At 39.8% G+C, this 25931-nt stretch overlaps 1 protein-coding gene across 6 annotated transcripts in view; it reads right to left on the bottom strand.

Annotated features, from left to right (window-relative positions):
* Positions 1–4894: 4894 nt before the first annotated feature.
* LOC127376336 (transducin-like enhancer protein 4) overlaps positions 4895–25931 on the bottom strand; it is a 37281-nt gene continuing 16244 nt past the window's right edge. For 2 of the 6 annotated variants that reach the window (XM_051423106.1, XM_051423108.1), the window contains exons 6-20: positions 25201–25275; positions 24080–24281; positions 22149–22165; positions 16450–16566; positions 15675–15728; positions 15422–15574; positions 14949–15081; positions 14446–14633; positions 13963–14039; positions 13588–13837; positions 13220–13467; positions 12124–12271; positions 10871–11021; positions 9504–9580; positions 4895–9093 (exon numbers count right to left, since the gene is read on the bottom strand). In XM_051423106.1, coding sequence (XP_051279066.1) covers positions 8986–9093; positions 9504–9580; positions 10871–11021; positions 12124–12271; positions 13220–13467; positions 13588–13837; positions 13963–14039; positions 14446–14633; positions 14949–15081; positions 15422–15574; positions 15675–15728; positions 16450–16566; positions 22149–22165; positions 24080–24281; positions 25201–25275 — 1998 coding nt within the window. In that variant the 3' untranslated portion in view covers positions 4895–8985. Of the gene's footprint in view, positions 9094–9503; positions 9581–10870; positions 11022–12123; positions 12272–13219; positions 13468–13587; positions 13838–13962; positions 14040–14445; positions 14634–14948; positions 15082–15421; positions 15575–15674; positions 15729–16449; positions 16567–16910; positions 17552–22148; positions 22166–24079; positions 24282–25200; positions 25276–25931 lie in introns of those variants that run through there. The other 4 variants (XM_051423107.1, XM_051423109.1, XM_051423110.1 and 1 more) reach the window with 4 other exon arrangements.

The raw sequence follows: 25931 nt of genomic DNA, 5'->3' as shown, positions 1-25931 counted from the left end.
TTTGTTAAATCAAAAAAGGGTGTATAGAAAAATATGTTTATATTTCTCAAAGTAAAGTATCTAAAAAGTTATGTTTTAGTATTGGTCGGGTATTGTATCTCCACTGGTATGGAAAATATTAAAACAATTCCCAGCCTTAGTCTTAAGATGCATTCAATGTATGGTAATTGTACTCATTATAGGGAGTACAAGTCATTCTCTGAAAACAAGGGGTCTGGAATCTGAAAGACATTTACCAGGCAGGAAGGGTATAACGACACTGACTTGTATGATGGGAAATGTAGCATCCAGCTTTTCTTTGTTTTTGTTTTTTGGCCTGTTATTGCCTTTATTTGACAGTGACAGCTGGAGATAGACAGGAAAGGGGGGGTAGAGAGAGGGGATGACACACAGCAAAGGGCCACAGGTCAGATTCGAACCCTGGGCCGCTGCAGGACTCGGTCCGTGGTCGCCAGCTCTACCAAGTGAGCGAACCGGGCGCCCGCATCCAGCTTTTCTTAGACAAAACGACCAACTAAAAGTCAGCCTCAGCTACCATAAATTTTTTTTGGAAAGTCTTTACAGGAATATGAATTCTTTTAGTTTTACTGAAGGTACTCATTTAACTTTACACTGAACTGTACACAGAGAAGCAACTTCTTCCATCCTTTCCCTCAGATGCGGGTTGCAATGCAAGGCAATACTTAAGTGTCACTCAGTCTATCACACACGCACACACACACACACACACACACACACACACACACACACACACACACACACACACACACACAGTGACTGAATCCTCCCCTGTCTTTATACAAGCTGAGCTGAAATCTCTCATCCTTCCCTTTTTGAAAAGAGATAATGATGCTCGTTTCTCAGCTCAAAGAAGTCATTAATGTGTGACACAGCCTTGAATGTAGGATATCAAAGCTCCACAGAGTGCAACCCCCTCCCGCCCACGAATGGGCACAACCTCGTTAAGATGGCGGAGACATGAATTAATCATCAGTCCACCCTGTAATAGGGCAAGAAATTGTTAGCAGCATCAGTTGTTGTGAGAAATGTCCCTTTGAATCGCTCGGAAGTATAAAGCTTTTTACAAATCTTTCATCTCATCAAATTTACTCTACCAGATATGCTGATGAACGTGCTCCATCGTGTACCCTCATCCAATCTCTTTCACAGATGTGATAGCATTGGAAAGGTGAAAAATGGGAGAAATTAGTGAGTCACATATGACAAGGCCAGATTTGTATGAGTTCAAATGCAATACAAGGCTGTAAAAGAGAAGATTGTGAGCCTTGTACGGGAGCAGTGATATATACCGTTAAAGATAAAATAAAGTACATCCTGAATACATAGCATGACCTGTCCCTCTGAATACCAAAGGAACAAATCTCTATTCACATCCACGTTCTTTCATAGACATAGACATTTTATTTGCTGCTCCTCTATGTGTAAAAATCCTGTTGGTGCATATTAACATCAGGTTTCTATTACTTCATTACTATCTGAGAGCAGAGCTTCTCTGATCCTGGGTTAAAAGGTAATATCTTGTACTTGGCAGGAGTTATTAAGTTGCCTGCAGTGTGCTCTTGTTCAGAGCGAATACTAAAGCATTAAAGGAGTATAAAAGCCACCCATTATTGGTGGTCAGATGTTAAACCTATTCATCATTATTTAAGTGAAAAAATCCTGGCATTTCCTAAGGTAATTGCTCCTTTTGTGCAGAATGTGTTTAGGGAATAAAAAACTAAAGACACAAAGCAGCATATCCACCACTGTTTCCCGGGCTTTTGTGTATCCCATCACAAGAATGACCCATGATTTTGAGTTCAGCTGAGGTTTTATGATCAAAGCACAGTAGTGGATGTTGTTCACTAACCTCCCCATTCCTGTTTTAAGGTGTTGAGTTTTTTGTTTTTTTTTAATCTCCTAGCAACCACGACTGGTGTGCCAAGAGAAAGATCACTTTTATAGAACAGTTTAATCTGTCCGTAGAGGCCGAATGTTTCATCATTAATTGGGTGGATTGCCATGAAGTTTGGTATCCCATATTGCAACATCATCAGGTATTAATTTTTATTCTGTCCAGTATTTTGTTTGATGATAAAATACCTGCAAAAACTACAAAAAACATGCCCATCAGCCTCATGCAGTAGCCTACTTTGTGTTTAGTGGTTATTCTCAAATGTTAGCATTCTAACACACTAAACTAAGTTGGTAAACCTACTAAGCATCAGCATGATAGCATTGTCATTCCCAACATATTAACATGCTGACATTAGCATTTAGCTCAAAGCACTGTTGTGTCTATGTGCAGCCTCACAGAGCTGCAAGCATGGCAGTAGACTCTTATTCAATGCTTTAGTATTGAGCTTCACATACTTTGTTTTGAACTGCAGCAAATATTCACTCTGTTGTGTCTATATAGACTCCAAAGTGTGTTGTCAGTGCTCTAAAAGTGAATTAATTAGGAGTGATTTTGAAAGTGCTCTGAAATTAGTAGAGTATTGTAATGGTTCTGTAAAGTGCCACTTTGAAAACATTATACCAGCCGACTGTGAGGTCGCTAACATGGTCATTAAGGTTTTTAGAAGGACAGTAAATGTGATAGTGGTGGTCACAAATATACAAACCTTTCACATCCAAGTGTGCAGCCTTGTCATGAAGTAAATGAATGCTAATCTTTGCAATTTTATGAGCCAAATCTACCAGCAACGTGATGCAACACATGCAAGCTAAAGCCATCTTGCTATTGTGTGGCCTGTTTGTTTAATCCAGCTTCTATGTCTGTCAGGAAAGTGGGCAATTTGCAAGCTGCAAGTGCTCTTAATATAAAATGTTGAAGTAGGGTGGCTTGTTCCCACATTGCATCCCCACCTTTCCTCCTTCTCTCCCACTTTTGGCTGTTTGAAGTGCCAGTTGGAGAGCTGTAACAGGAGTATCATTCACTGTAATGGTGGAGCGTCCTCCTCCACAGCCCTCACTTAGATCACTTAATCCACTTCAACAGTCCAGCGCTGTGCTCTGCGTGAACACAGCACGTTCACAATGGGAGGTTAGACAGAAACTAGCGTTGACCTGTCAGCTTGTGCTAAAATGCCACACTAAAACACTTGAAACCAGCTCACTTAATATGGATGTTGGACTATGCCTGCTGCACACTAAAGAGTCAAAACCCAAAGCTTTTTTTGGCTTTTTTGGCTAAAAAGTTTATCATACTATGCTTTAAAGAGGACACAGAAGATTCATTGTGATTATTATTGTGATATTAGTGTGGCCATCATCATCCACTACTGGTACTACTTGTTCTATTTAATCACTTTCTTTATACAGACGTTTGGGTTCCTCACAGAGTCGTGGTATTTTGTAGTGAATGAGTGATAAAAAAAATGGTTTCAAACTGCCAGTCAAGTCATTGGAATAAACCCAATAGCCTAGCAGATAAAATGTGGATACTTTATGTGGCCAGTTTATTCAGCATTGTATCTACTTTCAGCTTAGAGGATTCTGACTCAGATATCTCAGACCTCATCCTAAAGTCCAAGCCCTCCACCTGTCAGTTAGATCCCCTCCCCACAGTTCTGGTGAAAGCCTGCCTCCCCTGTCAACTCCACTGGCTCCCGGTCAAACTCTGCATAGACTTCAAAATCCTCCTGTTTACGTTCAAGGCCATCCACAACCTTTCCCCTCCTTATCTGTCCGAACTCCTCCACATCGCCACCCCTTCCCGTTCCCTCAGATCTGCCTCCTCTGTCCACTTCTCTGTCCCCCCCCGCCCGCCTCGTCACCATGGGGAGCAGGGCTTTCAGCCGCTCTGCCCCCCTACTCTGGAACTCACTTCCACCGGACATCAGGAACCTGGACTCTCTCCCCCTCTTCAAATCAAGACTAAAATCTCACCTATTCAGAACTGCATACCCCACTTAACTCTCCACATTGTCTTTTTCCTGTCTGTTTCTTATTTTTGACTGTTTTTATTTTTATGTATTGTACGGTTTTCCTTGAGTGCCCAGAGAGGTGCCTTTAAATAAAATGTATTAGAGGCAGGTTTCGAAGTTCAAAAGTAAGTTATAGGCAGCTATAGAAGAAAGGGGTTTCAGTAGAGTAGAGTGGTAAGTCCAGAGCTGAAAAGTAAAGAAATCAAAGGACAAGCTAGAAGCTGTTGTTCTGGTTGTTTTGCCACAAGACAGTGCTTTAAGTTTATTTCAAGGGCAGAGAGCCAGAGCTCAAGAATGGAAAAACCTTCAATGCAAAATGATCTTGTGCTGTAGCTGACAGGCTGTAGCCAGTGTACATGCCATTATAATATTAATGGTCTGGGAATTGACAGAAAAGAGGCAGGTTTAAGGTTGATAATGAGCCTATTAACAGGTTTCCATTCACACATTTGTGAACTGAGGAATGAAAGATGTCACAAGCGTTAATCTTTAAGTAGGAGGGAAGCAATCTGCTGTCCCTGACTGTATGGTTAACCTGCATCCATCACACCCACACTCACATTTTTCATTTCTGCTAAAGCTATACGATCAAATTCTACAGATACTCTTCAAAGATACAAAAAATCCGTCTATGATGTACCTTCTAACACCATAGAGGGAAAAACAAGGTTATTTTCTTCAGCTGGGCAAGTACAGGAGTCAAAAGATACTTTGAAACAAAATGTTTTTCAGTTGAAGGTGGGGCACAAGCTGCCTGTCCCATAGTAATGCAGATCTAAGTGTCTTCAATATCTGGACTCAGAGTCAGTGCTGCATAACTTATTGTTGTCACATGCAGCAATGAATCTGTGCACTTTCTCTGAAATAATTAAGTAATTAATTGCCTTGTTTGTTACTTATAATAAATACAAAATAATGAACATCCAAACAGATGAATTGGAACAGTGACTGAGTCTCAGACAAAATACTCCACACAATAATTTAATAAAATCAACCACAGACTAGAAAAAAGAGAGCAAAGGCATTTTGTATTGAAGAGGGCAAAAAAAGCTCAACTAGCAACAGGAAGTTTCTTTCCACTGTAAGCTTGAGTTATTACATGTTTACAGTATATGTATATTACCTTCATGAGTTCAGTCAAGCTAAATGCTCTACACATCATCATTGTACATAACACCATTTCCGTATCAGGTCATGTTAACTTGTAGCACTCAGATGAGATGAGTAACATTGAGGTTTGACTCTTGACATTAGCACAGGTGTAACCAAAGTGTATGTTATATTTTCCATTATTTATGGGGATGAAAGTTGCACAGTAGCTGTTTAGTACAGAAGGTACAGATTTTATGAGTCATTCAAAAGCAGAAAATGCAGCTGTGGGGTCGATGACAGCAAGGTGAGTGAATTGTCATTTTAATTTGAAAGCATAGCTGACTGCAGCAATCACAGAAATGTTTCAGATTCAGAAAGAAAGCACAGAATAAGGCAAACACAGTGAAACCCAAACCAATATCATGGCCAGTCCTTCAGGATATACAGTGTCAGTGTGTGCCTGTCAAAGAAATTACAAAAATACCAGCCGTAACAATGACATTTCTTTCGTTCCTATTCAAGGTGGCTTCACTACAAAATCTCCATTTAAATTCACACCAGTGGGAATACAGATATGTCTGTGTCACAAAAAACAATTAATATTATAAGGAAAACCACCTGACCATCTTCAAATTTGCTTTTCCTTGGCATTTAACTGAAACATTTAGAGAGTTGGAGATGAGTTCAGATGTGCATGGGAGTGTCCCAGGCTGACACAAACTGATCTTTCTCAGATTTTAATATTTATATTTAAATATTAAAACCTCATAGTAAAATAAGACAGGTATAGGTAGGTCTCAGGCAGATTAATACTGAGCATGAGCACTGCTCTCTCTGTCTGTTTGAAAAGTAAACCATGAACCACATTTGAATCCGGTCATGTTTGCCCATCTTTTATAAAGCAGTCATTGCCCTTATTGAGCCAGAGAAATTGGTTTTAGGCTACATCACATCAGTGATAATAACATGACAATAACATGCACATATGAGATGAGCTTTCTTATTATTTTAATCCCATAAACAGTAGAAAACCAAAAAAAAAAAATGGAAACCTCTCTGTTCACTGCTTCCTTCTTGAGTTGCGGGTTGAGAATGTCGTTCTGCACTCAGGGTCAAGAAATGGAAATTAAAGCTATAATATGCAACTTCTGGGATTAAAAGTAACAAAACAGGTGAGTTTTATACAATAATCAGTTCCTCCAATAATCAACCCTCTGTTCAAACCTCTGTTTGTACATTTCTAAATCACTCAGCTGGTCTCAAAATATCCTTTCGGTGATGTAAAATGATGGATCTCACAAGGGTTCTAGGTAGTTGCTAAACCAGGAGGTTGGGTTTAAGTACAACATTTTAATTATTATGTTTAAAGAAGGAGCCTCCAGATAATTAAGTGTAGTTGTAAAGGCGGAAATGGTTGAGATTAGGAAAGGTTGTTTTTGTTGAATATAGCAGAGACTGACCTCTCTGCCAGTAACTACTGATGCGCTGTGTGTTTAGGGTGTCTTCCTGTCGATGAGCAACAAGAACAAAGCTTTGAAGCGGAAAGAAAAGTAAAGTGGAGAAACTTCAAAAGCATCTGGTCAATGGCACCATGCTTCAAACAATCAGAACATGAACATGTGTTCAGCAAAAAAGGCAGAATTAGAGAGACGTATTGTCCTGATTACTTCCAAGTGGACCACAGACAACTGATACCAACCAGAGGGGGAAATCTGGGTTGCTGTTTGTGTTACTTTGCTGATCTTTTTTTTTTACTAAAATCCATCCTTAAATGTCGCGAGATATACACTCAAAAACTGTAAATTTTTAAAAAGCACTCCAACAGAAGAGTCCATGATGTTCTCTCTTCTGTGTAGTTGAACACTCAGCAGGACAAAATGGAGTCAGAAGCGTAGCAGCATAAAGGCACTGTGTTATTTCTACAAGCCAACAGAAGTAAATCCAAGAGAAATCACGAGCATATCGCCACTTATTTTCAGAGAAGTGGCCAATGTTCCAAACAAATAAAAATCCAGGCAGGAAATGGAGGGCTGGTTGACCTCCAAACACCAGACAAACAGTTTTTTACCGAAATCTGTCAGACAGAATCCAGTGAGCATCCAGAGGAGTCTGAACTGAGGGAGCAGAACCAAGTGCAAAGGTCAGACTACAGTGAGGGCAACCTTGTTAGTTTGTTTGTTTGTTCAACGCCCACAGGGTCAAAACACACACACACACACACACACACACACACACACACACACACACACACACACACAAAGACTGAGCTCACACCTCACTCAGAATTATGAGATTTAAGAGAGAAAATAAATACAAATATTTAATTAACACATACAGCAGGTAGACAAGAAACACAAGCTGCAATCATATGAATCAATGATCAAAGCCATTTTGGGAAAGATGATTATTTGCTTTCTTGTTGAAAGTAAGATGAGCATATACAACTTTCATGTCTGAGCGGTTAATATACAGCCAGCAGCTGGTTATCTTAGCTTCGCATAAAATCTGAAAATAAAAGGGAAATAGCCAGCCTGGCTTTTCCAGAGGTAAAATAAATCTACTTACCAGCCCCTTTAGAGCTCACTGATTAATATGTTATATATTGTTTGTTTAATCTGTATAAAACCCCAAGCATTAAGACAATAAGTTGTTGTTTTATGGAGAGTTATGTGCCAGACTACTTCTTGGCTGCGATCAGTGCCTGTGTGGAATCACTACTGGTTGCCTACTTGCCAACCTCAGGGACGACTAAATGACAAGCTGCTAGTAGGCATATTTCGTTTCCTCCTGTTTCCAGTCTTTATGCTAAGCTAAGCAAACCCATCCTGGCTGTAGCTTCATATTTGGTGTCCAGACATGAGAGTGGTATCAATCTTCTTGTCTAACTCTGAAAGAAAGCTAATTAGCGTGTTTTAAACTACTACTTTAAGGACAAAGCCACTAGTTTTATAATGTAGGTTCTCTGTGTTAGTCCCATTGGTTAGTCTATAGTAGGACCTATGTGTAACCAGTCCACTGTCTTGTAAAACTTAATAGCACAGAGATACTAAAGTAAACTAAAGAAGGTTTTCGAATATGAAAGGCTGATTTTGCTTACATAAAGAAATGTCGACATTAAAAAAAGGCAAATTTGGTATGAGGAATTAACACAGAGAATGGGACAGAACCAAAATATAGAAAAACATTACTGCCTTTAGAGCTCACATTAATAAAAGCTGTTGAGCTCGATCAAAATAGAGAAAACCATCAATTTTATGCCAACATCCACAGGAAGTTGAATAAAGCAGTGGATGTACGTCAACCACATGTTAACGTGTGCATGATGGCTACCCTGTGTATGCTGTGTTCCTTCCCAGTGTAGTAGCAGTATGACTCTGAGCAGACGACAACAAAAGTGGCAGAGAAACTTCTAAAGCTTGTGGCTTTTTTTCCCGTGATACTAACATTAATCCACTGGTAACTCTCTCTCTCTGTTGCCATTTTTAGTTAAGTATGCCAAAATTGGAAGTTCTCAGAGGAGAAGATATTCTGGTATCAGCCAGGAATGATTCAGTATGATTGTTTGTAAGCCTTCAGGTACTCACAAAGAAGGGAGTAGGTGAACAATGGCGCTCATGTCAGTAAAAAAAAACTATAAAAACAAGTACAGGCCTAAAAGTGTAAAGGAATGTTATCTGGCCAATGCTAAAACAACATCCTGCAGATTCAGTGCACATACATGGACATTCACACTCACTCAACTTCAGTAAAAAAAATAATAAATCTCTGTGCTTGGTTCTGCTTGTTCGTTTTGAGCCACGACAGGCTAGAAGGTCAAAAGGTCACTGTCTAAGAAAGACTCGGTCTGTTTGGTTAGTTCCATTCAAATCCATTTTATACACATTAAACATTGTATAGGGTGATGGAGACATCGCAGAGTGCCTGGGTGGAAGGGTGGCCTTGTCGTTGAATGGCCACAGACCTCCTAGTAGTTCACCTCGTAGACAGTTGCCTTCTTATCTCCCGAGCCAGTCACAATGTACTTATCATCTATAGAGATGTCGCAGCTCAGCACTGAGGACGACTCCTTTGACTGTAAAAGATGTAAAAAGTGTGTTTGAGAGGCATGAAGGCCATGTGTGATAGACAGGTGTTCAACAGAGGACTTGATATGATTTATTTCTCCATCCAGTCCACCTTATCTATAAAAAGTAAAGTGCAGTCACAAACTTAGCTCCCACTACAACTTTTCTTTTCGAAAGTCTCATGAAGGCTTTTCATTCAAATGTTTGTGTCCTTGATATACAATGATATCCCAGAAGGAGAGCTGAGTTTGTGGCAACGTGTCTATAACTGACTATTCCTCCAAAAGGGGGGCAGAAAAGTTTTGGATGTCTTGATGTCAATTAAATCTGTAACCTCCTGGCTGTCAGACTGAACTGTATTCGGCCTCTCAGCTGTCATTCATGTTTGTGTTCTTGTGCTTCATTCTTCCACACTTACCTGGAATATGCTGGCTCCATACGGGGTTCTCCATGCGTTGAGCAGATTGTCTTTTCCTGTGCTCACAAACCACTTCCCTGTGGAGAATGGCAAACTTCATTAGGCCACATCAAGACAAAATACTTGGCCAGAATTTTAAACTTGTCTCAACACTTACTGTAAACGGCACTTAAAATTAATCTATGCATTCTCATTCAAACTCATTCTGCTATCAGATTTAAAAAATCCCCAAAATAAAAGCTTTTGCCAAAACATGAGTGAAGCTAATGGACACTGACGTTAATGGACACTGACATATTAAAGCAGAATGTATATTATTATCTGCTCCGAGGGTTCAGCTGCTAATTCACCTGACAGTTAATCAATTGGCACGACAACTGGGTCAAACAAATCTTTTCTTGATTTGCTTCTTGACTCCTTCTTAACAAATAGGAGCATTCAACAATATCAGTGGTATCCATTTATTTGATAAGCCCGTTCATACATGTAGTGAGCAATAATGACTCATAGTTTAACAACTCTCCTCTCTAGGATGCATCAGAAATAATGTAGATAACTCTTTGTCACACACTGATAGATTCAGTGCAGAGTGAAAGTTGTAACTGATTAAAAAAAAAAAAAAAAAAAAAAATGTTGTCCTGAAAAGTGTGTTCAAATGAGAGAAAGGGAGGGGTCTGGGGTGAACCAAGAGGAAAAGGGCTTCAAATCTACCATTACACTGTGGGTCCTTGAACAGTGCTGCATGTCTAACTGAACACTACCTTCTTATTTTAACCACTGGAGGGCGAATTGATCCAAACTTTGTGAAATATATACAGTATGATACTAGCATATAATGCTCAAATACAGTACATCTCTACATTATAATCATTTTGATATAATGTAGAGATATTTTTTAGGCATTACTATGCTCCTACATTAGAACTGATCACTTGCAAATAAAACAACAGTTAGTTATCAGATTTTGGGACACTGGCCTGTATTAAGTGATGGCAATGCAAACATCAAAATAATCTATGCAGATAATGCCTATTGGTGCTCCATGCTAAGACTTTGCCGGCTGATTCCATCTTATCCAGGAGTCTTAATCTTTAATTAAACTTCTAAAAAATCATTATTGGTTTGGATTTCTTCACCTGAAAAACACCTTAATTTACATTCTAAATTATGTAATCACATTTGTGTTCATTACAAACTGTCCTTTTCTCTAGTGCATAATATCATTATAATACTGAAGTGAGACATTAGCAGTTCCCACCAGCTCACACCTAATTTGATGAACAAGACAATTTCCCCAAGATGTGGTACATACATTAATTTAAGACCTTTTCAAAAATGCTGGTAGGAACATGTTTGTGGATTCTTACCACAATGAGCAAATCTGAGTGAGAGCACACAGCTTTCATGCAGGTGGAGCTGGTACTTGTCCGGTTTGGTGACATGCAGGACCTCCACATTATTGTTCTCCATCCCCACTGCCAGCCACTCCCCCGTTGGACAGTATCCCAGTGAGAAGATCTGCAACGAAACCCAGAAATTACAGTAGTTATAGCTCTAATAGTTTATATAAATATAATGTATAATCCTCTTTTATATTAGTCCACTCTAGATTTTTTTCAGTACATGAAGATTGTGTTTGTCTGTGTGGGTGTGCGCTGATATTAACATTTCTATGAATGCTGGCAAAAGTCCACTGTATGCTTTTCTACACCATCATAAACATTTCAGTCCCTGACGTACTAATCTGTTGAAACAGATGGCTGTTTCAGTTTCTAAAATCGTGTTAAGTATGCAACAGTCCTGCCGGAAAAAAGCAATTATACATCATGAAATAAGGTGGGTGAATGATTTAGTCAATTCTCATTTTTGAAACAAAACTCAACAATATTTTTCCAGATGATGAAGACCAAAATAGCGCACAGGGAATACACCTGATGCCTCTATGACACAAAAGTATTTTTTCTCTGCCAAATCGCTTTAAATTTAAAATTTGCTGAAGCTGTTTTTTTTGGCAGGTGGAGGTTAGAACAGATATTATTGGATAGCATAGCACTCTATTGGCCATGTCTCCCCCTGTCTGCCCTGCCCTCTCTGAGCTCTCTTTAATGCACACTCACCCCCTCCTATGCACACTGAGACTGTGAAATGGGTCTTTTCAGGAAAAATTGCAGTAATGGTCTATTATTGCTGCTCTTCTCCTAACCTGAAAAAAAACTCAATTCTAACCGCCAGTATTATTAGTTGAGCACAGGGCAGAAAACCAGTGCTCAGTCCAGCCTTTACTATGGGTTAAATGTTCTGAACTGAGCTTGTAAATTACTGCAATAAGGCAAAGCCCGAGAGTGTAATCACGCAACTGTAAATGGCTGTGACTTGTCCCGAGATGGACAATTTTCAACAATCTGTGCCTTTTACTTTAAACACCAGATAATAACAAAAACCAAGCCTGTTTGCAGCTTACACTGGCAAACTGCTGGAGGGACTGAACAAACGACAAACCACTCTATTGCTACACAAACTATGATCCATACCATATCCCAACAGCACCTAAAACAGGACATACAGTAGTTTCTGCAATAATGGAAAGGGTTTGTTTGTGTGTAAGAAGCATCTAGTGTACCTGGGAGGTGAAGTCGTGCTGCTGCAGCTGCCGTCCCTCCCTGAGGTCCCAGGATCGCACGGTGTTATCCAGGCCTCCAGTCCACAGCTTGGTCCCATCATTAGAGATGTCTATACAGCTGGCTCCGTCAGTGTGGCCCTGGAACTGTCTGCAGAAACAAAACACAGAGTCAGACAAACCCATACACAACAGCAGAGTTTTCTTCAAATCAGTGAACACATACAAATATTTGCATCTCCCCTTGAAGAGAAAAGACACTCCTAAAATAGCAATAAGAAAGTTTCAGTATGTCAGCCCTCAATCTCAGTTTGAAGGTGAACTTGCAGGAGGCACAAAGAAGAACAAAAGTACATTCTGAGTACAAACCACGGGCTGATTAACAGCAATTAAGTGATTAACACACCTTCTGCCAGTGCCCTGAGAACTTATCATTGATGCTATGAGATGATAAAGTGACCAACTTTATCTAAATCACTGTCTGGCATTCATTACACGTTGGTGAGAAACACTGGTCTGCGTATGCAAGGACCAATGGAGTGACACTGACTGTGATTGCAGTTCATTTTAAGATCAATCACATCGCCATCAATGCCTCAATGTAACCTAACTTCCAATATAACTGTAAAAAGTGGGCATTTTGGTAAGTAAGAGTAATTCTTTTTTAAAACTCAAATTCTCAGTGACAGCGAGAATAAAGTCAAGATTTGGGAGAAAAAAAAGGGGAAGAAAATCCCCTATTCATTACTTAAATATTATAAAACAATATTCACAATGTCAAAAAAAAGTCTTACACTTAATAATGCAGTGCTTTTTGAAAAATAATTTCAGAAGTATTTTTTCTTTTGGAAACTGGGTGCAGTTTCTTTTAAAAAGTGAATTATATACAGTATCTTCTGTAAAACCACGGAAGACCAATAATTTAAGAACTTCTGGGATGGACTGTGACGCTGGCTAAACTTATGGTTATATGTCATTAGTTATTGTAGCTATTGTCAGTTTAACTGGCTCTGACAACTGGTTTTAAGTTGGCATGGTATTCGTTCATTAGTATGGAACTAATCAAAACCCTCACAAATTACCCTCCCCAGTTCCATACCTAACCAGAGTCTGATTGTGAAGATCCCAGACGGCTATGTTTCCGTCGGAGCAGCAGGAAAAGCAGACCTTGGAGTCGGGGCTGATGGCCAGAGCATAACACGCAGGTGCTGATGAAGTCAGTTCAGCCTTGATTCGTGGAGTTGGTGTAGCCAAATCCCAGATTGACAGAGTACTCGCCTCGCCCCCGACAATGAGAGTGCGCCCATCCGGAAGTAGCCGACAGGAGCGGATGTAGTTATCTCTGTTCTGATGTGACAGACGCACAGGAGTACTTTGTTACTGGCATTAAAGTATCAATGCAAACTGTAAGCTAGTTGCTATATGAAGTGAGGGTCATCTAGGTAAGGGTCATCGCAGTGCACTCACAAGGCAGTCTAGCTGGGATACAGGGGTCTTGTTGCCCGGGTGACTGATGTCCCACACCTTAACGCAACCCTTGCCGCCGGTGTAGACATGACGCGTCGGGTTACTGATGGTGACAGCACACACCACCTCCCCGTGGCTGAGAGTATTGATCTGTCGTGCGTGGCGGGGAATGCCAGGACCGATCAGTGAATCCGGAGGAAAAGGCACAGGCTGCATTTGTCCATCAGCGCTCACATGAAAGGAGTAGGCTCTAGAGGAAAGAAAAGGGTCATGTGGAGTAATAACGGATGCTGAGAGAAGTGAGGGGAAAGGTAAATGCAAATGTGACATTGTTGGCGTAATTATGCTCTTTGAGAAGTAAGAGAGGAAACATACGGTTTTCCACCAGGAATGCCTGACAGGTTGGGAGGAAGGCCAGGGACACGTATGTGGTGGTGAGGATCAAATCCCACCTAGAGGATCGAAGAAAGAGAGTTTAGAGACAATAAACAAATTATACAACACATAGAGCTGTTGGTAGCTGGTTTAAAGATGATTATATTTGTCTGTGTAGTAGAGACGTTTTCCACAATTTGGTAGCAGGCAGCATCTTTGAATTAGAATTAATCTTTTTAAAAGAAGACATGAACTAGCTTTTGCAGCTTGCATACTGTATGTCCTGAATGCTGCAATTTCTGCATTAAATGCACCATAAACTTCAAAGCCCCCATGCTGTAAGCAAGGGAAAAGATGTCTGGGTGTTTAGGATAGTGCCAGGCTAAATTTGGTTGAAACACAGCAGGGTTTGTATAGACATCTAAGTAATAAATGTTGTTTTAAAAGCATTTATAAGTATACAATGTGCATATGTTTGGTTACCACTTGTGTGCGTCCATAAGCTGCCACCGCAGCAGCAGCCACTGCGCTCATCTGTGGAGAAATGTTATGCAGGCCGGTGTAGGCTGCTCCTGCTCCGCTCAGCTCTCCGTTTATACCCGGGTGGGGAACCATCCCAAATGGACTGGGGTACGAGCAGGGCACCGCCAATGGCGTACGGAGACCAGGAGCTACGAGACACAAAACACTGTCTGATACAAGTTGGGAGATTTGATTCTGAGGTTAGCAATGTTTTTGGTTTTCACTGCTTTCATTAAATTTGGGTCTAAAATCTTCAAACATCCCAGGTATTAGTGTAGAGATTGAGCTTATACAGTTTCTGTATCTTGTATTTGGCTGAACAGCAATCAAATGTCAAACTTTGTGATGTTCTGGCTCAAAATGGGCTAAACAAGTTTCTACTTTTGTCAAGCCTCTTACTGATTCATATCCACTATCTCACTGATGCATGCTGAGAAGTTATATGTCCTGTTTGTAACACTCACCCAGCGTCTCGACTCCTGAGGGTTTACTGGGTGCAGTCCTGAGGCCCGGGGTTGAGGTGCTGCTGGGTGTCGGGGCATCAGAGCGGGATGTCGGGGTGCTGGACTTGGACACGGGCGTGGTGGACTTCTCATTCTACAGCACAAAAAAGTAAAGTAATCTTAATCACACAAGGAGCTAAAAGAAACACATAACCATTTGGAAATTTAATAGCAGAGCAGAATCATTTAAATAATACTGGAACTGTTCATGCTTTGACTGAGTTTATGACTCATAAAATGAATATTCTATTATAATGTATTACGTGTTGTTACATGCTTTCAGATACAGATTTAAGAGTTTAATTAAAACCAAACCTTTATTCTCTCCTATACCTTACAATGATTACATTTTTATGAATGCCTAAAAATAGAAAACTACCCAGAGAAATGATGAAAAAGAAGATCAGAAGGCTATAATTACCCAAATGACTCACCAAATTAATCTCTTTGGATTTGGATGAAGGTGTACTGCTGGAGGAGGCGATGGAGGAAGGACTCAGCGGAGCATCCTTCTTCAACAGACGACGCTTGTCCAACCCATTCTCCCGAGGTGAGTGGGCAGGACTTCCTCGAGGAGACACTGGGTCCTGTGGTGGGTGAGCACAGACAGAGATTAGAAAGTCAAATGCAGTTAGTTTAGTAATCAGCTTACACAAAACAACTCCATGTTGCTAAACTGTGTTGTACCTCATTGGAGACGTCCACTACCAGGTTGTCATCGCTCTTCTCTCCATCACTTTCCTGGGACGAACACATAGAATACATACACTTGAGTTATATTCGTATAGAAATTGAGTGCATTTCATGTAATAAGCATTTTGTTTTAATATATATGGATGAAAACATCGGCAGTATGTCTACTTGCTGAGGTGTCTTTAGGAGGTGCTTTCATCACATTTAATATCCCATTTATCTGATAGTAAAATAACATAAAGTTCTAAAAAGGGTCATTATAAAAATCCATGATTTAATTAATGCTCTGAGAGAAGACCATAAAAGCTATTTTAACATTCCTCTGGCATTTTTCCTTTTTGATTTTTGCATGTTTTAATTATCAGATAAAGTGGTCAAAATGGATCCATTGTGTACACTCCAGATGGCTCATTTGGCCGGGATACAAGCCCTAAACGGCAACATACTGAGCTCGAATCTGAGCTACGAACTTTACCATGTCAGGTCTCTCTCTTGCTGTGTTTCTTTTGCCAACTGCCAACAAAAATAAAGAAAGTGTGGGGTTTGAATGTGGCTCATGTGCGATAACTTCACATACTGTCAGTCAGAAGGCCTTTGTTTTGTTGTGGATTTCATATTAGACAGTTGGCACTCCTCTTTTTTCTCCAAAATGGTGAATATTTCATCCAAAGTGTAGCTAATGTAATTATTATTGTACAAAAGCCATATGATCACATGAAGAAATATTGCCCTTTCTTATTAGGTAAGGTAAAAAATTATGTTCACCCACATAGCGTGTAGACTCCTTATCATCTGTCTTCTGTTTCTTGCTGTCGGAGGAATAATCACTTGAACTCCTGTGCTTCTCTCCGGCCCGAAAACTGGCCGAGGGAGATACAGATGAGCTCTGGAAGAAACAAGAACTACATATTTAAAAGGAGATTAAAATAAACTTTATTCTTCATTTTAAAGGACATGTCGAAAAAATGCCCCAGAACTGAGGAGTCTCTTTAACTGCAGAAATTATTACACAATCATATTGTATGTATGTACATTTGAATACACTGTAACTATCTCTATCTTTATGACTTAGAAGCAGCTGAGGAAGTAGTTCTTTAATTAGTTTTTCTTGGAACAAAATGTTGACAGCATGTTCAGAGAATTATTCAGGGTGATGGGGACACTGATATTTTGCCGTTGAGTATTTTATTTTGAGCAAACAGCAAAATCCATGAACAAAAATCCATTCACCTCTTTTGCATTGGGTGAACGCAGATATCTCCCAAAACCTGGGTAAATGAAACAAAAACCATCTGCATGACTACAACCAGAAGAGATGTGATTTGAGTAAAACAACCCTTTAATACCAAACATGTAATTGCATTTAGTACTGCCAATCAAAGGAAACTGGGTGCAGGGGCTCTTAGGCAAAATAATAATTAATTTCAGCTGGCACTGATACATACTGGCTCCACTTCACAGCTTATCTAATGAGGAACTCTACAGAAAGATACAAGTGAAGAAATGAAGTAGTGGAGACTGAGCTGAGGGAGACAGACTTTTCCTTTCCTTTCTATAAACCATGATAGGTTGAGTAAATACTGACATCTAATGCCCAGGACAGAGGGAAAAGCACAAGTAAGCTACAACTTAAATGCTACAAATCTTTTAAATGTGTCAAGACTTCCACTTTGAGCTAAATTAGCATAAATCTGGCAATAAGCGAGCAGCCAGGCGGCAATTCAAACACTGCAAACACAAAGCGACTGTGCTCCACTCCATGGCTGGATTTACACATCACTTCAAAAACTCCTCCTGTCGTTTTATTTTTACTGTATCATAAAATACCAAAGCATGCGCTGCATCCTTGACAGTTGGTCAACTGACTACACCATCACGGCTTGAACTCAGCAGCATTATTTTGAGATTGGGAGGAAAGGGGGGGGGTTGGTCCATTGATGTCTCTCTTTCCTTAATCAAATATGGCATCCTTTAAATACCATTACTGAAGGATTAATCCTCTTTGAGAAGCAAAGATCAAAATAAGGTCAACTAAACATTTCCCCTATTGCTCCGCCTGTCCCTGCTGATCTCCCTCTCTCTCTCTCTCTCTCTCTCTCTCATTGGGAGGCGCTCCTTACCCGGCAGAGGATGGACAGAGAGAAGAAAAATAAAGCAGGACCTTTAACTCGACCTTTCCACTAACTCACGCTTGTAACCTTTCCACTGCCCTTTGCCGTGCTGCAAGTGTTGATGACAAAGATTCTGAGGGGGAGGAGTGAGGTTGGTGTGTGAGTGTCTGTGTCTGTGTGTGTGTGTGTGGTCTGGCAGCACTTGTACCTGTTTACACTTTAGTACTCCGTATGTGCAAACAATGTTGAGATGTCAGTGTGTTTTACAGGTGTGTTTCTCTTCTTGAGTGAGACAGAGCAGGTTGGGCCCCTCTCTCTCTGTCTCTCTTCAGACTGATTAGGTTAATTAGCCTGCAAATTAGCTCTTTCAAAAACATCAAGGCAAATTAATTTTGCTGCAGAGACAAATGAAGGCTCCGCCAGGCAGTACGAGCATTGTGAGTGTGAGGAAGCGTGTGGTGTGTCTGGGTGAAAGTATTCATTTAGCAGCATATCATAATTATATTTGCCTCCCAATTTCAAATTGATTCGATTTCATTTTGGCAAACATTCAGATTCTCTAGTAATGAGAGGCCCAGAATGACCACGTTTCTCGTGTATATATTAATGTTGCTAAATGAAGTCAAGGCCTGCAATCCTCAAGGTGGATGTTTGGGTTGCATTACAGATTAAAAACTAATTAGAGGGGCATAAAGTCATTAAAATCCAATTGTAATTGGCTGCAGCCATTATAGATGTTTTCAACATCATCTAAATAACACTCTGTACTTTTACTGTGTAGTTTTGTGTTATTTCTATATTATATAGTATATAAAGTATTGTTTGTGCTTGATCTATCCAGGGAAATATCCGAATCAAGTTTATTGCCAAGGAATAAAAACATAAACATAAGATAAGAGATAAGAAAAAAGAAAAAAAGTACTGCAAAAGTCAAAAATCATAAAGGTAAAATAGAAATATTTAGTAGATAAAAAGTATGAAAATTCTATTTGAAAAATATGGAAAATATATCTGTTTTTAAAATGAAAATAGCTAAACAGTGTTTGAAACAAAGAGGAGGGAATACTGACAAAAACACTGACCAATGAATGTTCAAATGTTCACAGTATAAAGTATAAAGAATATGTGTATTGTATGTAGATGTATATGCGTTAATGTAATACACAGACGTGTACGTTGAGGGAACATGTAGTGTCTGCGGGGGGAGTATAAGGGTCTGTGTCTGAGGAGCTTCCTGGCTGCAGTCAAGAATAAACTGTTCTTGTGGTGTGAGGTTTTGGTCTCGATGGACCGCAGCCTCCTGCCAGAGGGGGGGTGTTTCAGAGGATTTCTGTCCGGAGTCACCTCAGGGTCCTGATCACTGATAGTAAGGCTCTCCTGTTCCAGAAAGTCCCCACTTACACTCACATAGTTCATATCTAGAAGACGTCTGATGTGATGGATGTTTAAGAAGCTCCACAGGGGTAGTTGGGGGTAAGGACCTTGCTTAAAGGCACCTCGGTCCTGGTTCAGAGAGAATTCACTTTTACACAGATTGAACCTGGTCTGAGGACTGAACCAGCAACTCTCCAGTCACAAGCTCACTTTTCTACCCTTCTGGCGATCACAGCCCCCAACATGTCTTCAAATGTTTTTTTAATATAATCATCATTTCTCAAACGCCCATCGTAACAACACTAAAAATACAAATGAAATGTGATACAGAATGTGATATAACATCATATAATATGACTGAATTAACTCTAACTCTTGCCAAGTGCTTAAAGTGCTCAAATGCTAATATCTACATTTCCATATCAGCAGGGCAGCACAAAAATACTATTGTATGCAAATTCAGCCACTAATTATTAACAATGCATATTGAATATTAAACCTTTACTGTTGCTCTTCCACCTTCCCTGTTTCCTTTTCCCCTCCCTTAACCAAGACAATAGTTTTCTTCTTGCAGCGGTGAGTGAGGAAGAGATGTCTACTAGTTTGAAATCCTGTGTGTTCATCCCTTTGCCTCTCAGCTTCTTTAGCTCACTAACCCATAAAAACGATGGCTCTGTTAACACCAAAAACAATGTTTTACACTTGGTTTAAGTCAGTCGGTCTAATCTATCCCCTCTGATCCTTCTGTTGGACTCAGTTTCTTTCTTATCCTGTGGCCAACACAGCATGGAAGTCCAGATTGTCCACTGTAAACAGACCTTTAAAAAGGAGCATCCCAACATTAACAAAGAGACCAGCTGCAGCTTTAAACCTCGTTTTCCAGTGACAAAAACAAGACAAAAAGAGCAAAAAGAAGTCTGAAGGCCTCTGCAGCGACCACGCTAACAGCAAGCTGCAGCATGTTTCAACAGGTGATTCATTCTAAAGGTCAGTCTAAAGCTGAAAGCCACCTCATTAGGAATTCATTTTCCACCATTTTTCTAAACATACAGTACATAATCATGGATGTAGACTTTGAGAGTGTGATTTTCGCTTGTGTGATTATATTTAAGATTGCTGCATTTTCAAATAAATCGATCGTTTATCCTTAAATTGCAACTACCCCAAACTGTGTCTCCCCGTCTATCACACAGTGTACTGAAAAGGGAAGATTACAAACACAATGGCAAAAATCAATGGCATTGACAACTGAACCAACAATCATTTGGTAAGTACACTGACCTGCTTGAGCAGGAGCCGTCAGTCCTTGAACACATCACGACTATAACTTACTGTCTACATGGGCAACAGTAAGTATGCGGGCACACACGTACGTCTACACCCACATACCTTTAGCAGTGTGTGAGGTTGTAACACCAAGGACATTAAGGCACAGATGTTCAAGCAATTCACACACACACTGTACCCTGTGAACTGTTGCCAAGGCAACTGTAGACCACTGACAAGGGGCTTATTGGTTTCATGAAGTGACTGTTGGCCGTGTGTGTGTGTGTGTGTGTGTGTGTGTGTGTGTGTGTGTGTGTGTGTGTGTGTGTGTGTGTGTGTCTGTCTCACAGGGCGCTAATGAAAGGCATTCATCATTCTGGTCTCTCCATCTTTACTGATTTCTGACGACCTCACACACACACACACACACACACACACACACACACACACACACACACACAGAGGCATGCACACTGCTAATCGCTCCCATCGTGGTGCCTACAGCTCTGAATGTGTGTGTGTGTGTGTGTGTGGAGGAGGATAAACTACATGGGGGGCAGGAGATAACATATTAAACATTCCTCCTGTCTCCACCTTCTCCAACTTACCAGAGAAAGCACACAACATGCTCAAATCATGCGTGTGTGTGTGTGTGTGTGTGTGTGTGTGTGAGAGAGAGAGAGAGAGAGAGAGAGAGAGAGAGAGAGAGAGAGAGAGAGAGAGAGAGAGAGAGAGCTCAGGCTGCCGGAATAAAGAAATGCAAATCTGCTCATTGAGTATTCAACAAACCAAATGTTTGCCTTGGGAAAAAAAGCTTTGCTTAAGGGACTAATTACTACAAGTGCTGGATGTAATGTTGCTCTGTTGCCTCTTTTTGCTCCTTCCTTCACTAGTGAGACGTGTGCTTTTTTTTCTTTGCTCATCCCTGGGTTTCTATTTCACCTACTTCCTCTTTCTTGCTCTTTGCTTCCATTTCCACAAATCCAAAAAGTACATTTATTACAGTGAGTGTGGAATACATCAATGACTAGTGGATCAGAGCATATTATTAAATGAGATTTCTTATGTGATAATTTGTGTTAAAATAAAATGAGCAGTGAGCATCAAATGGTTTTATATCTGGGTACATAATTTACATATATTATGTTATTTAACACCTAAAGCTTCTTTAAAGATAGTTTTAAAGATTCTTTAAAGAACTGTTTTCCAGATAATACTGCTCTATAATTATATGGTTTACCTGAACAAGCTGTAATTATTACATAATTACATTAGAAAGGCAAAGCATATTCCAAGATTTATGACCATATCATATTTATCATAACTTGTTTGGACTTGAAATGGATTTTATGTTAATTTGTTCCTTCACGGTTGACACAGTTTTGAATGAGGAAGGCAGGTATTATATATCAGTCTCCTCATATTCTTTGCATATGATATCAAATTTCAGTCTTCAGCCACTGGCAGGTGTGTAAGGAATGAGAATGAATAAAGAAATCTCATGGGGGGTGTTGATAGTAGGAGAAAAAATATCTTTCTGCAAAATCAGTTTTTCATCAGTCACTTTTGTTCCGTTTATCTGAATTGCAAGTTGTGTCACCTGATAAAGAAATTTAGATATTATTAAACAAAAACTCTATCCCGCTAAGTTGAGAAGAAATTAGTCTATAGAGCAAACACACCAGTCTGTAAGTGAGAAGGTAAAGGAAGGCCTTACCTTGACTGAGTCTCTGTCTGAGGAGGCAGACGGCAAGAGAGAGAGAAAAAAGACTGATTAAGGCATTTAATGTCATTACAAAACTTACAAAACTGCAAAGATATAATGCAAAAGACATACACACACACACACACACACACAGAGAGAGAGAGAGAGAGAAAGAGAGAGATGATAAGGTAACATCAATGTCAGCTAAGACCAAAAGTAAATTATTTTCCTCTTTATTTTACCAGCTAGCCTCTAACATGTTAAGTGAAATATTATGATGGGAAACAATAGCAGAAATATATGATTATGCACAGGCCAGTACAGTGACCTTCCATTAGTGAAGTCATTCAGAGTGCTAACACCCTGTTTCCATAGAGAAAGACACAAGGAGTACTGCAGCGGTTGCAACAACAAGGATTTAGACTATTTAAACGTGGTTGAACTCTGTTCCAGGGAATTTAGCTTAAGGCTGCTCAAAACCTGCAAGAGACTACTGGATGACATTAGGTCACATATGCTACAGTTCTCTTTTCTTAGCAGAGAAAGAAACTGTAGGTTTCCATTGGAAGTGTTGTGATGATCAGGCCGGTTTAGATTAGACAAGTGAGTAAACTAAATATACAGACTATGTACCCATCAGCTGTTGGGATGTATTGCCAAATGCATTGAAGGCCAACAGATTAACACCGAAAATGGGAATACTGGGTTGCTGTAAAAAGTTGCTGTATTAGTAAATTAAGGAGCTTAGGGGCAACAGCCTGCATTAGAACAAATAAATACATTTAAAAAGACTAAAAAGGCAAACAAAGAACCCTGTTATTCCCTACATGCACACCCATTCACAGGAACTCGGCTGTAGATGGAATTGGATTGTTATTGATTTTGTTCCTAATGGGGGTAAGTATTACCTGAGTTAGCTTTACTGCAGCTACAGGGCAAGGTTAACTGCTCTACTGCACTGTACAAACCCTCACAGCCATGCTGAAACAGAGTAATTAAGAGCTTGCACACACTGTTTCTATCACACGCACACACACACACACACACACACACACACACACACACACACACACACACACACACACACACACACACACACACAACAAGAGTCTCTATGTACTGTAATTAAATGCTTTAGCTCAAAGTCATCTTGGTGAAGAAATAGAGGCGTTCTGCATGTACAAGAGAAAAGAGGCATCATGGTGGCTGTGTATCGCTCCTTATTAGGCCAATTAAAACAGCATAATGACAAATCAGTTTTTAATTGCTTTAACTGCTGTTCATTCAGAGTACTAACAATTAAGAATCAGCATCAGTTAGTATAATTCATAACTTTGACTGAATATTCCAGACATGTAACATTAGTTTGGGATCATTAGCTAAACAAAAGATAAAAGATTCAGTATTTATGTCTGTTAAACGCATTTGGCATCTGCTTATGAATGACATAAAACAGCATAAGTTTGCGCAATTATATAGGGTTGTCTGTATCTCACATGAACAAAATGATATTTTAGCCGATTATGTAACCTTTATCTTGATAAATAATCTGTCAGTGGAAGTGAAAATGAAAAGTAGACTACAAATGCAAAGATTTACAGCAATCTAATAAAGCTTTTATTTAATATGATGCAAGAATGTGACATAATAGAAATTTCAGAAGTGAGACGCAACAACTGATGAAGATTTATGTATTTCCGTCTCATGTGTTCGTATCATTCCTAAATGTGGCTGTAAAGTGGAATTAAAATCAATTTGTGTTTTTAAAATAAAAATGGAGGAGGAAGTAACCAAACAAACTGAATGTTTAGCATGCGTAACTGTTTGACAACCAGTAGTGCATGCTTAGACTTAACGCAGACATGAAAAAACACCTGCACACACACAAACATAAACCCATCAACACCTTCTGAACCCACACACATATGCAGAGCAGGCCTTACCTCTTGGGTGCTCACTGTTGTTGTCGTGGTGTTTCCTCTCGTCTTTGAGCGGCAGCTGGTGGCTCAGGGCGGAGGACAGAGCCAGCAGGCTGGCAGTACCAGCCCCCGGGGGCAGGGGGGGCTGGAGGCCCGCTGGGTGTGGTGTGAGTGGGATGGGGATGGCGTGGCCGTGGGAGAGTTGTTGAGCCTGAAGCTGCTGCTGCTGAACCACACACCGAAACAATAATTACTGTAATGCTACATTTTGACTCTGCATGCTAGAAGCAAATAAGAAACTGAGATAGAGAGACAGACAGGAAGGAGAACTGAGGAGATGGAGAGACAAAATATGGTGGTGATGCTGATATTGTAAAGTTTTAAAAATCTAAGTATCCTCAAATTGCAAAAATCTCTGGATACCTGAATATGTAACAGGTGTGTGAAATCACAAATACAGTTTCTTTATTAAACTAAATATTTATTTATTTTAAATGTTTCCACGTGCCCCGAGCAAACCAAAACCTTGCAAATAAATATACCAGCAGTGACTTTTATTAAAGTTTTTTTTATTTACATTTGTTACCAGCCAATATTCTTGTTTGCCCTCTTTGTGGTTGTTGCTTGGAAATGTAGTTATTAAAGCGTAACACAAGATTTGTATGAAGCAGGACATTTTGCAGTTGAAAATCTAGTCAGCGCTCTCTGGTGGACAAACCTGGGAGACTGTGTCTGAGTGACCTTGAACATAAAGTATATTTAGCACTTCTGCACTGCAATTTCTTATTACTCATTGGCCACGACTCAGACAGAATCCACGACTCTAAACACACTGAAGTGTTTGGAAATATAAAAACATTCTGCCGTGATGAACAAGTAATGAAAAGTCGATTTTCATACTGCTAATCTCAATAGTTATGCAATTTTATTATTACTTAGGTGAATGAATAAGGTAAAAACAAGTTAAAAAACATCACTTTCTCTTGCACTCAGTTAGCATTAGCAATAAGTGTTTAGCTGCACAAAATCTATTTTTCCAGAACTCTCCCTGCACCACTTTTTTTTTTAGTCTCTGTCAGATCTATCTTTCAGCATCTTCTATTACTTTGTGTGCGTATGTGTATGCATCTGTGTAATACACCCACTCCTATGATGGCGTTGAGTTCAGCCATGGTGACCTGCTTGGCCCTCTCCACTGCCTGCACCACCTGCTGCTGATGCTGGGAGAGAGACAGACAGACAGACAGAAGCAATCAGATATTGAAACACCAACTGAGACAGCAGAGAAAAGAAGACCTGATCAATTCAGACATTTGAATTTTAAAACAGGATTATGAAGATTATGACCTCTATGGACAAACTGAAGGAACTACAACAACAGTATTACCAATGTATTCCTCCTACACAACTCTCTGGTATAAATAAGGATGATAATATAGTATATCAAACACTTGTGAATCAGCTACAACTTCACATCTGTTCAGGATTTTTTTTCTTAAATCACAAGTGATTTGTCAGCTGTCAGTTAGTTGCACATTTCACAGTGATTGACAAACACTTCAGTAGAAATCAGTAATGCACTGATCATAAAACTTGACAAACTGTCTCATTAAACCAGCCATAAATGTGCAGAAATAGACTGAGCTACAGTATTTTACTGTTCCTTGAACTAGATATGTTTTTTCTCAGCAGTTTCTGGACAAAAGCATCCATCATGTTAAGGCTCTGACCAGATCCAGTTTAAATGACATCAGATAAGAACCTGAGACACCTCTGAGTCACTGCTGCTGTTTGCTCTTTATTTGGAAAGAGAGTCCCCCCTCCTCGCAGTTTGACACTGACCAGTGTGTTCATTAAAACTCACCGGATAGGAAAC

This window comes from Dicentrarchus labrax, unplaced genomic scaffold, assembly GCF_905237075.1.
Source record: "Dicentrarchus labrax unplaced genomic scaffold, dlabrax2021, whole genome shotgun sequence".
Classification (NCBI taxonomy): domain Eukaryota; kingdom Metazoa; phylum Chordata; class Actinopteri; family Moronidae; genus Dicentrarchus; species Dicentrarchus labrax.
This window is presented reverse-complemented; position numbering and strand designations above follow the sequence as displayed.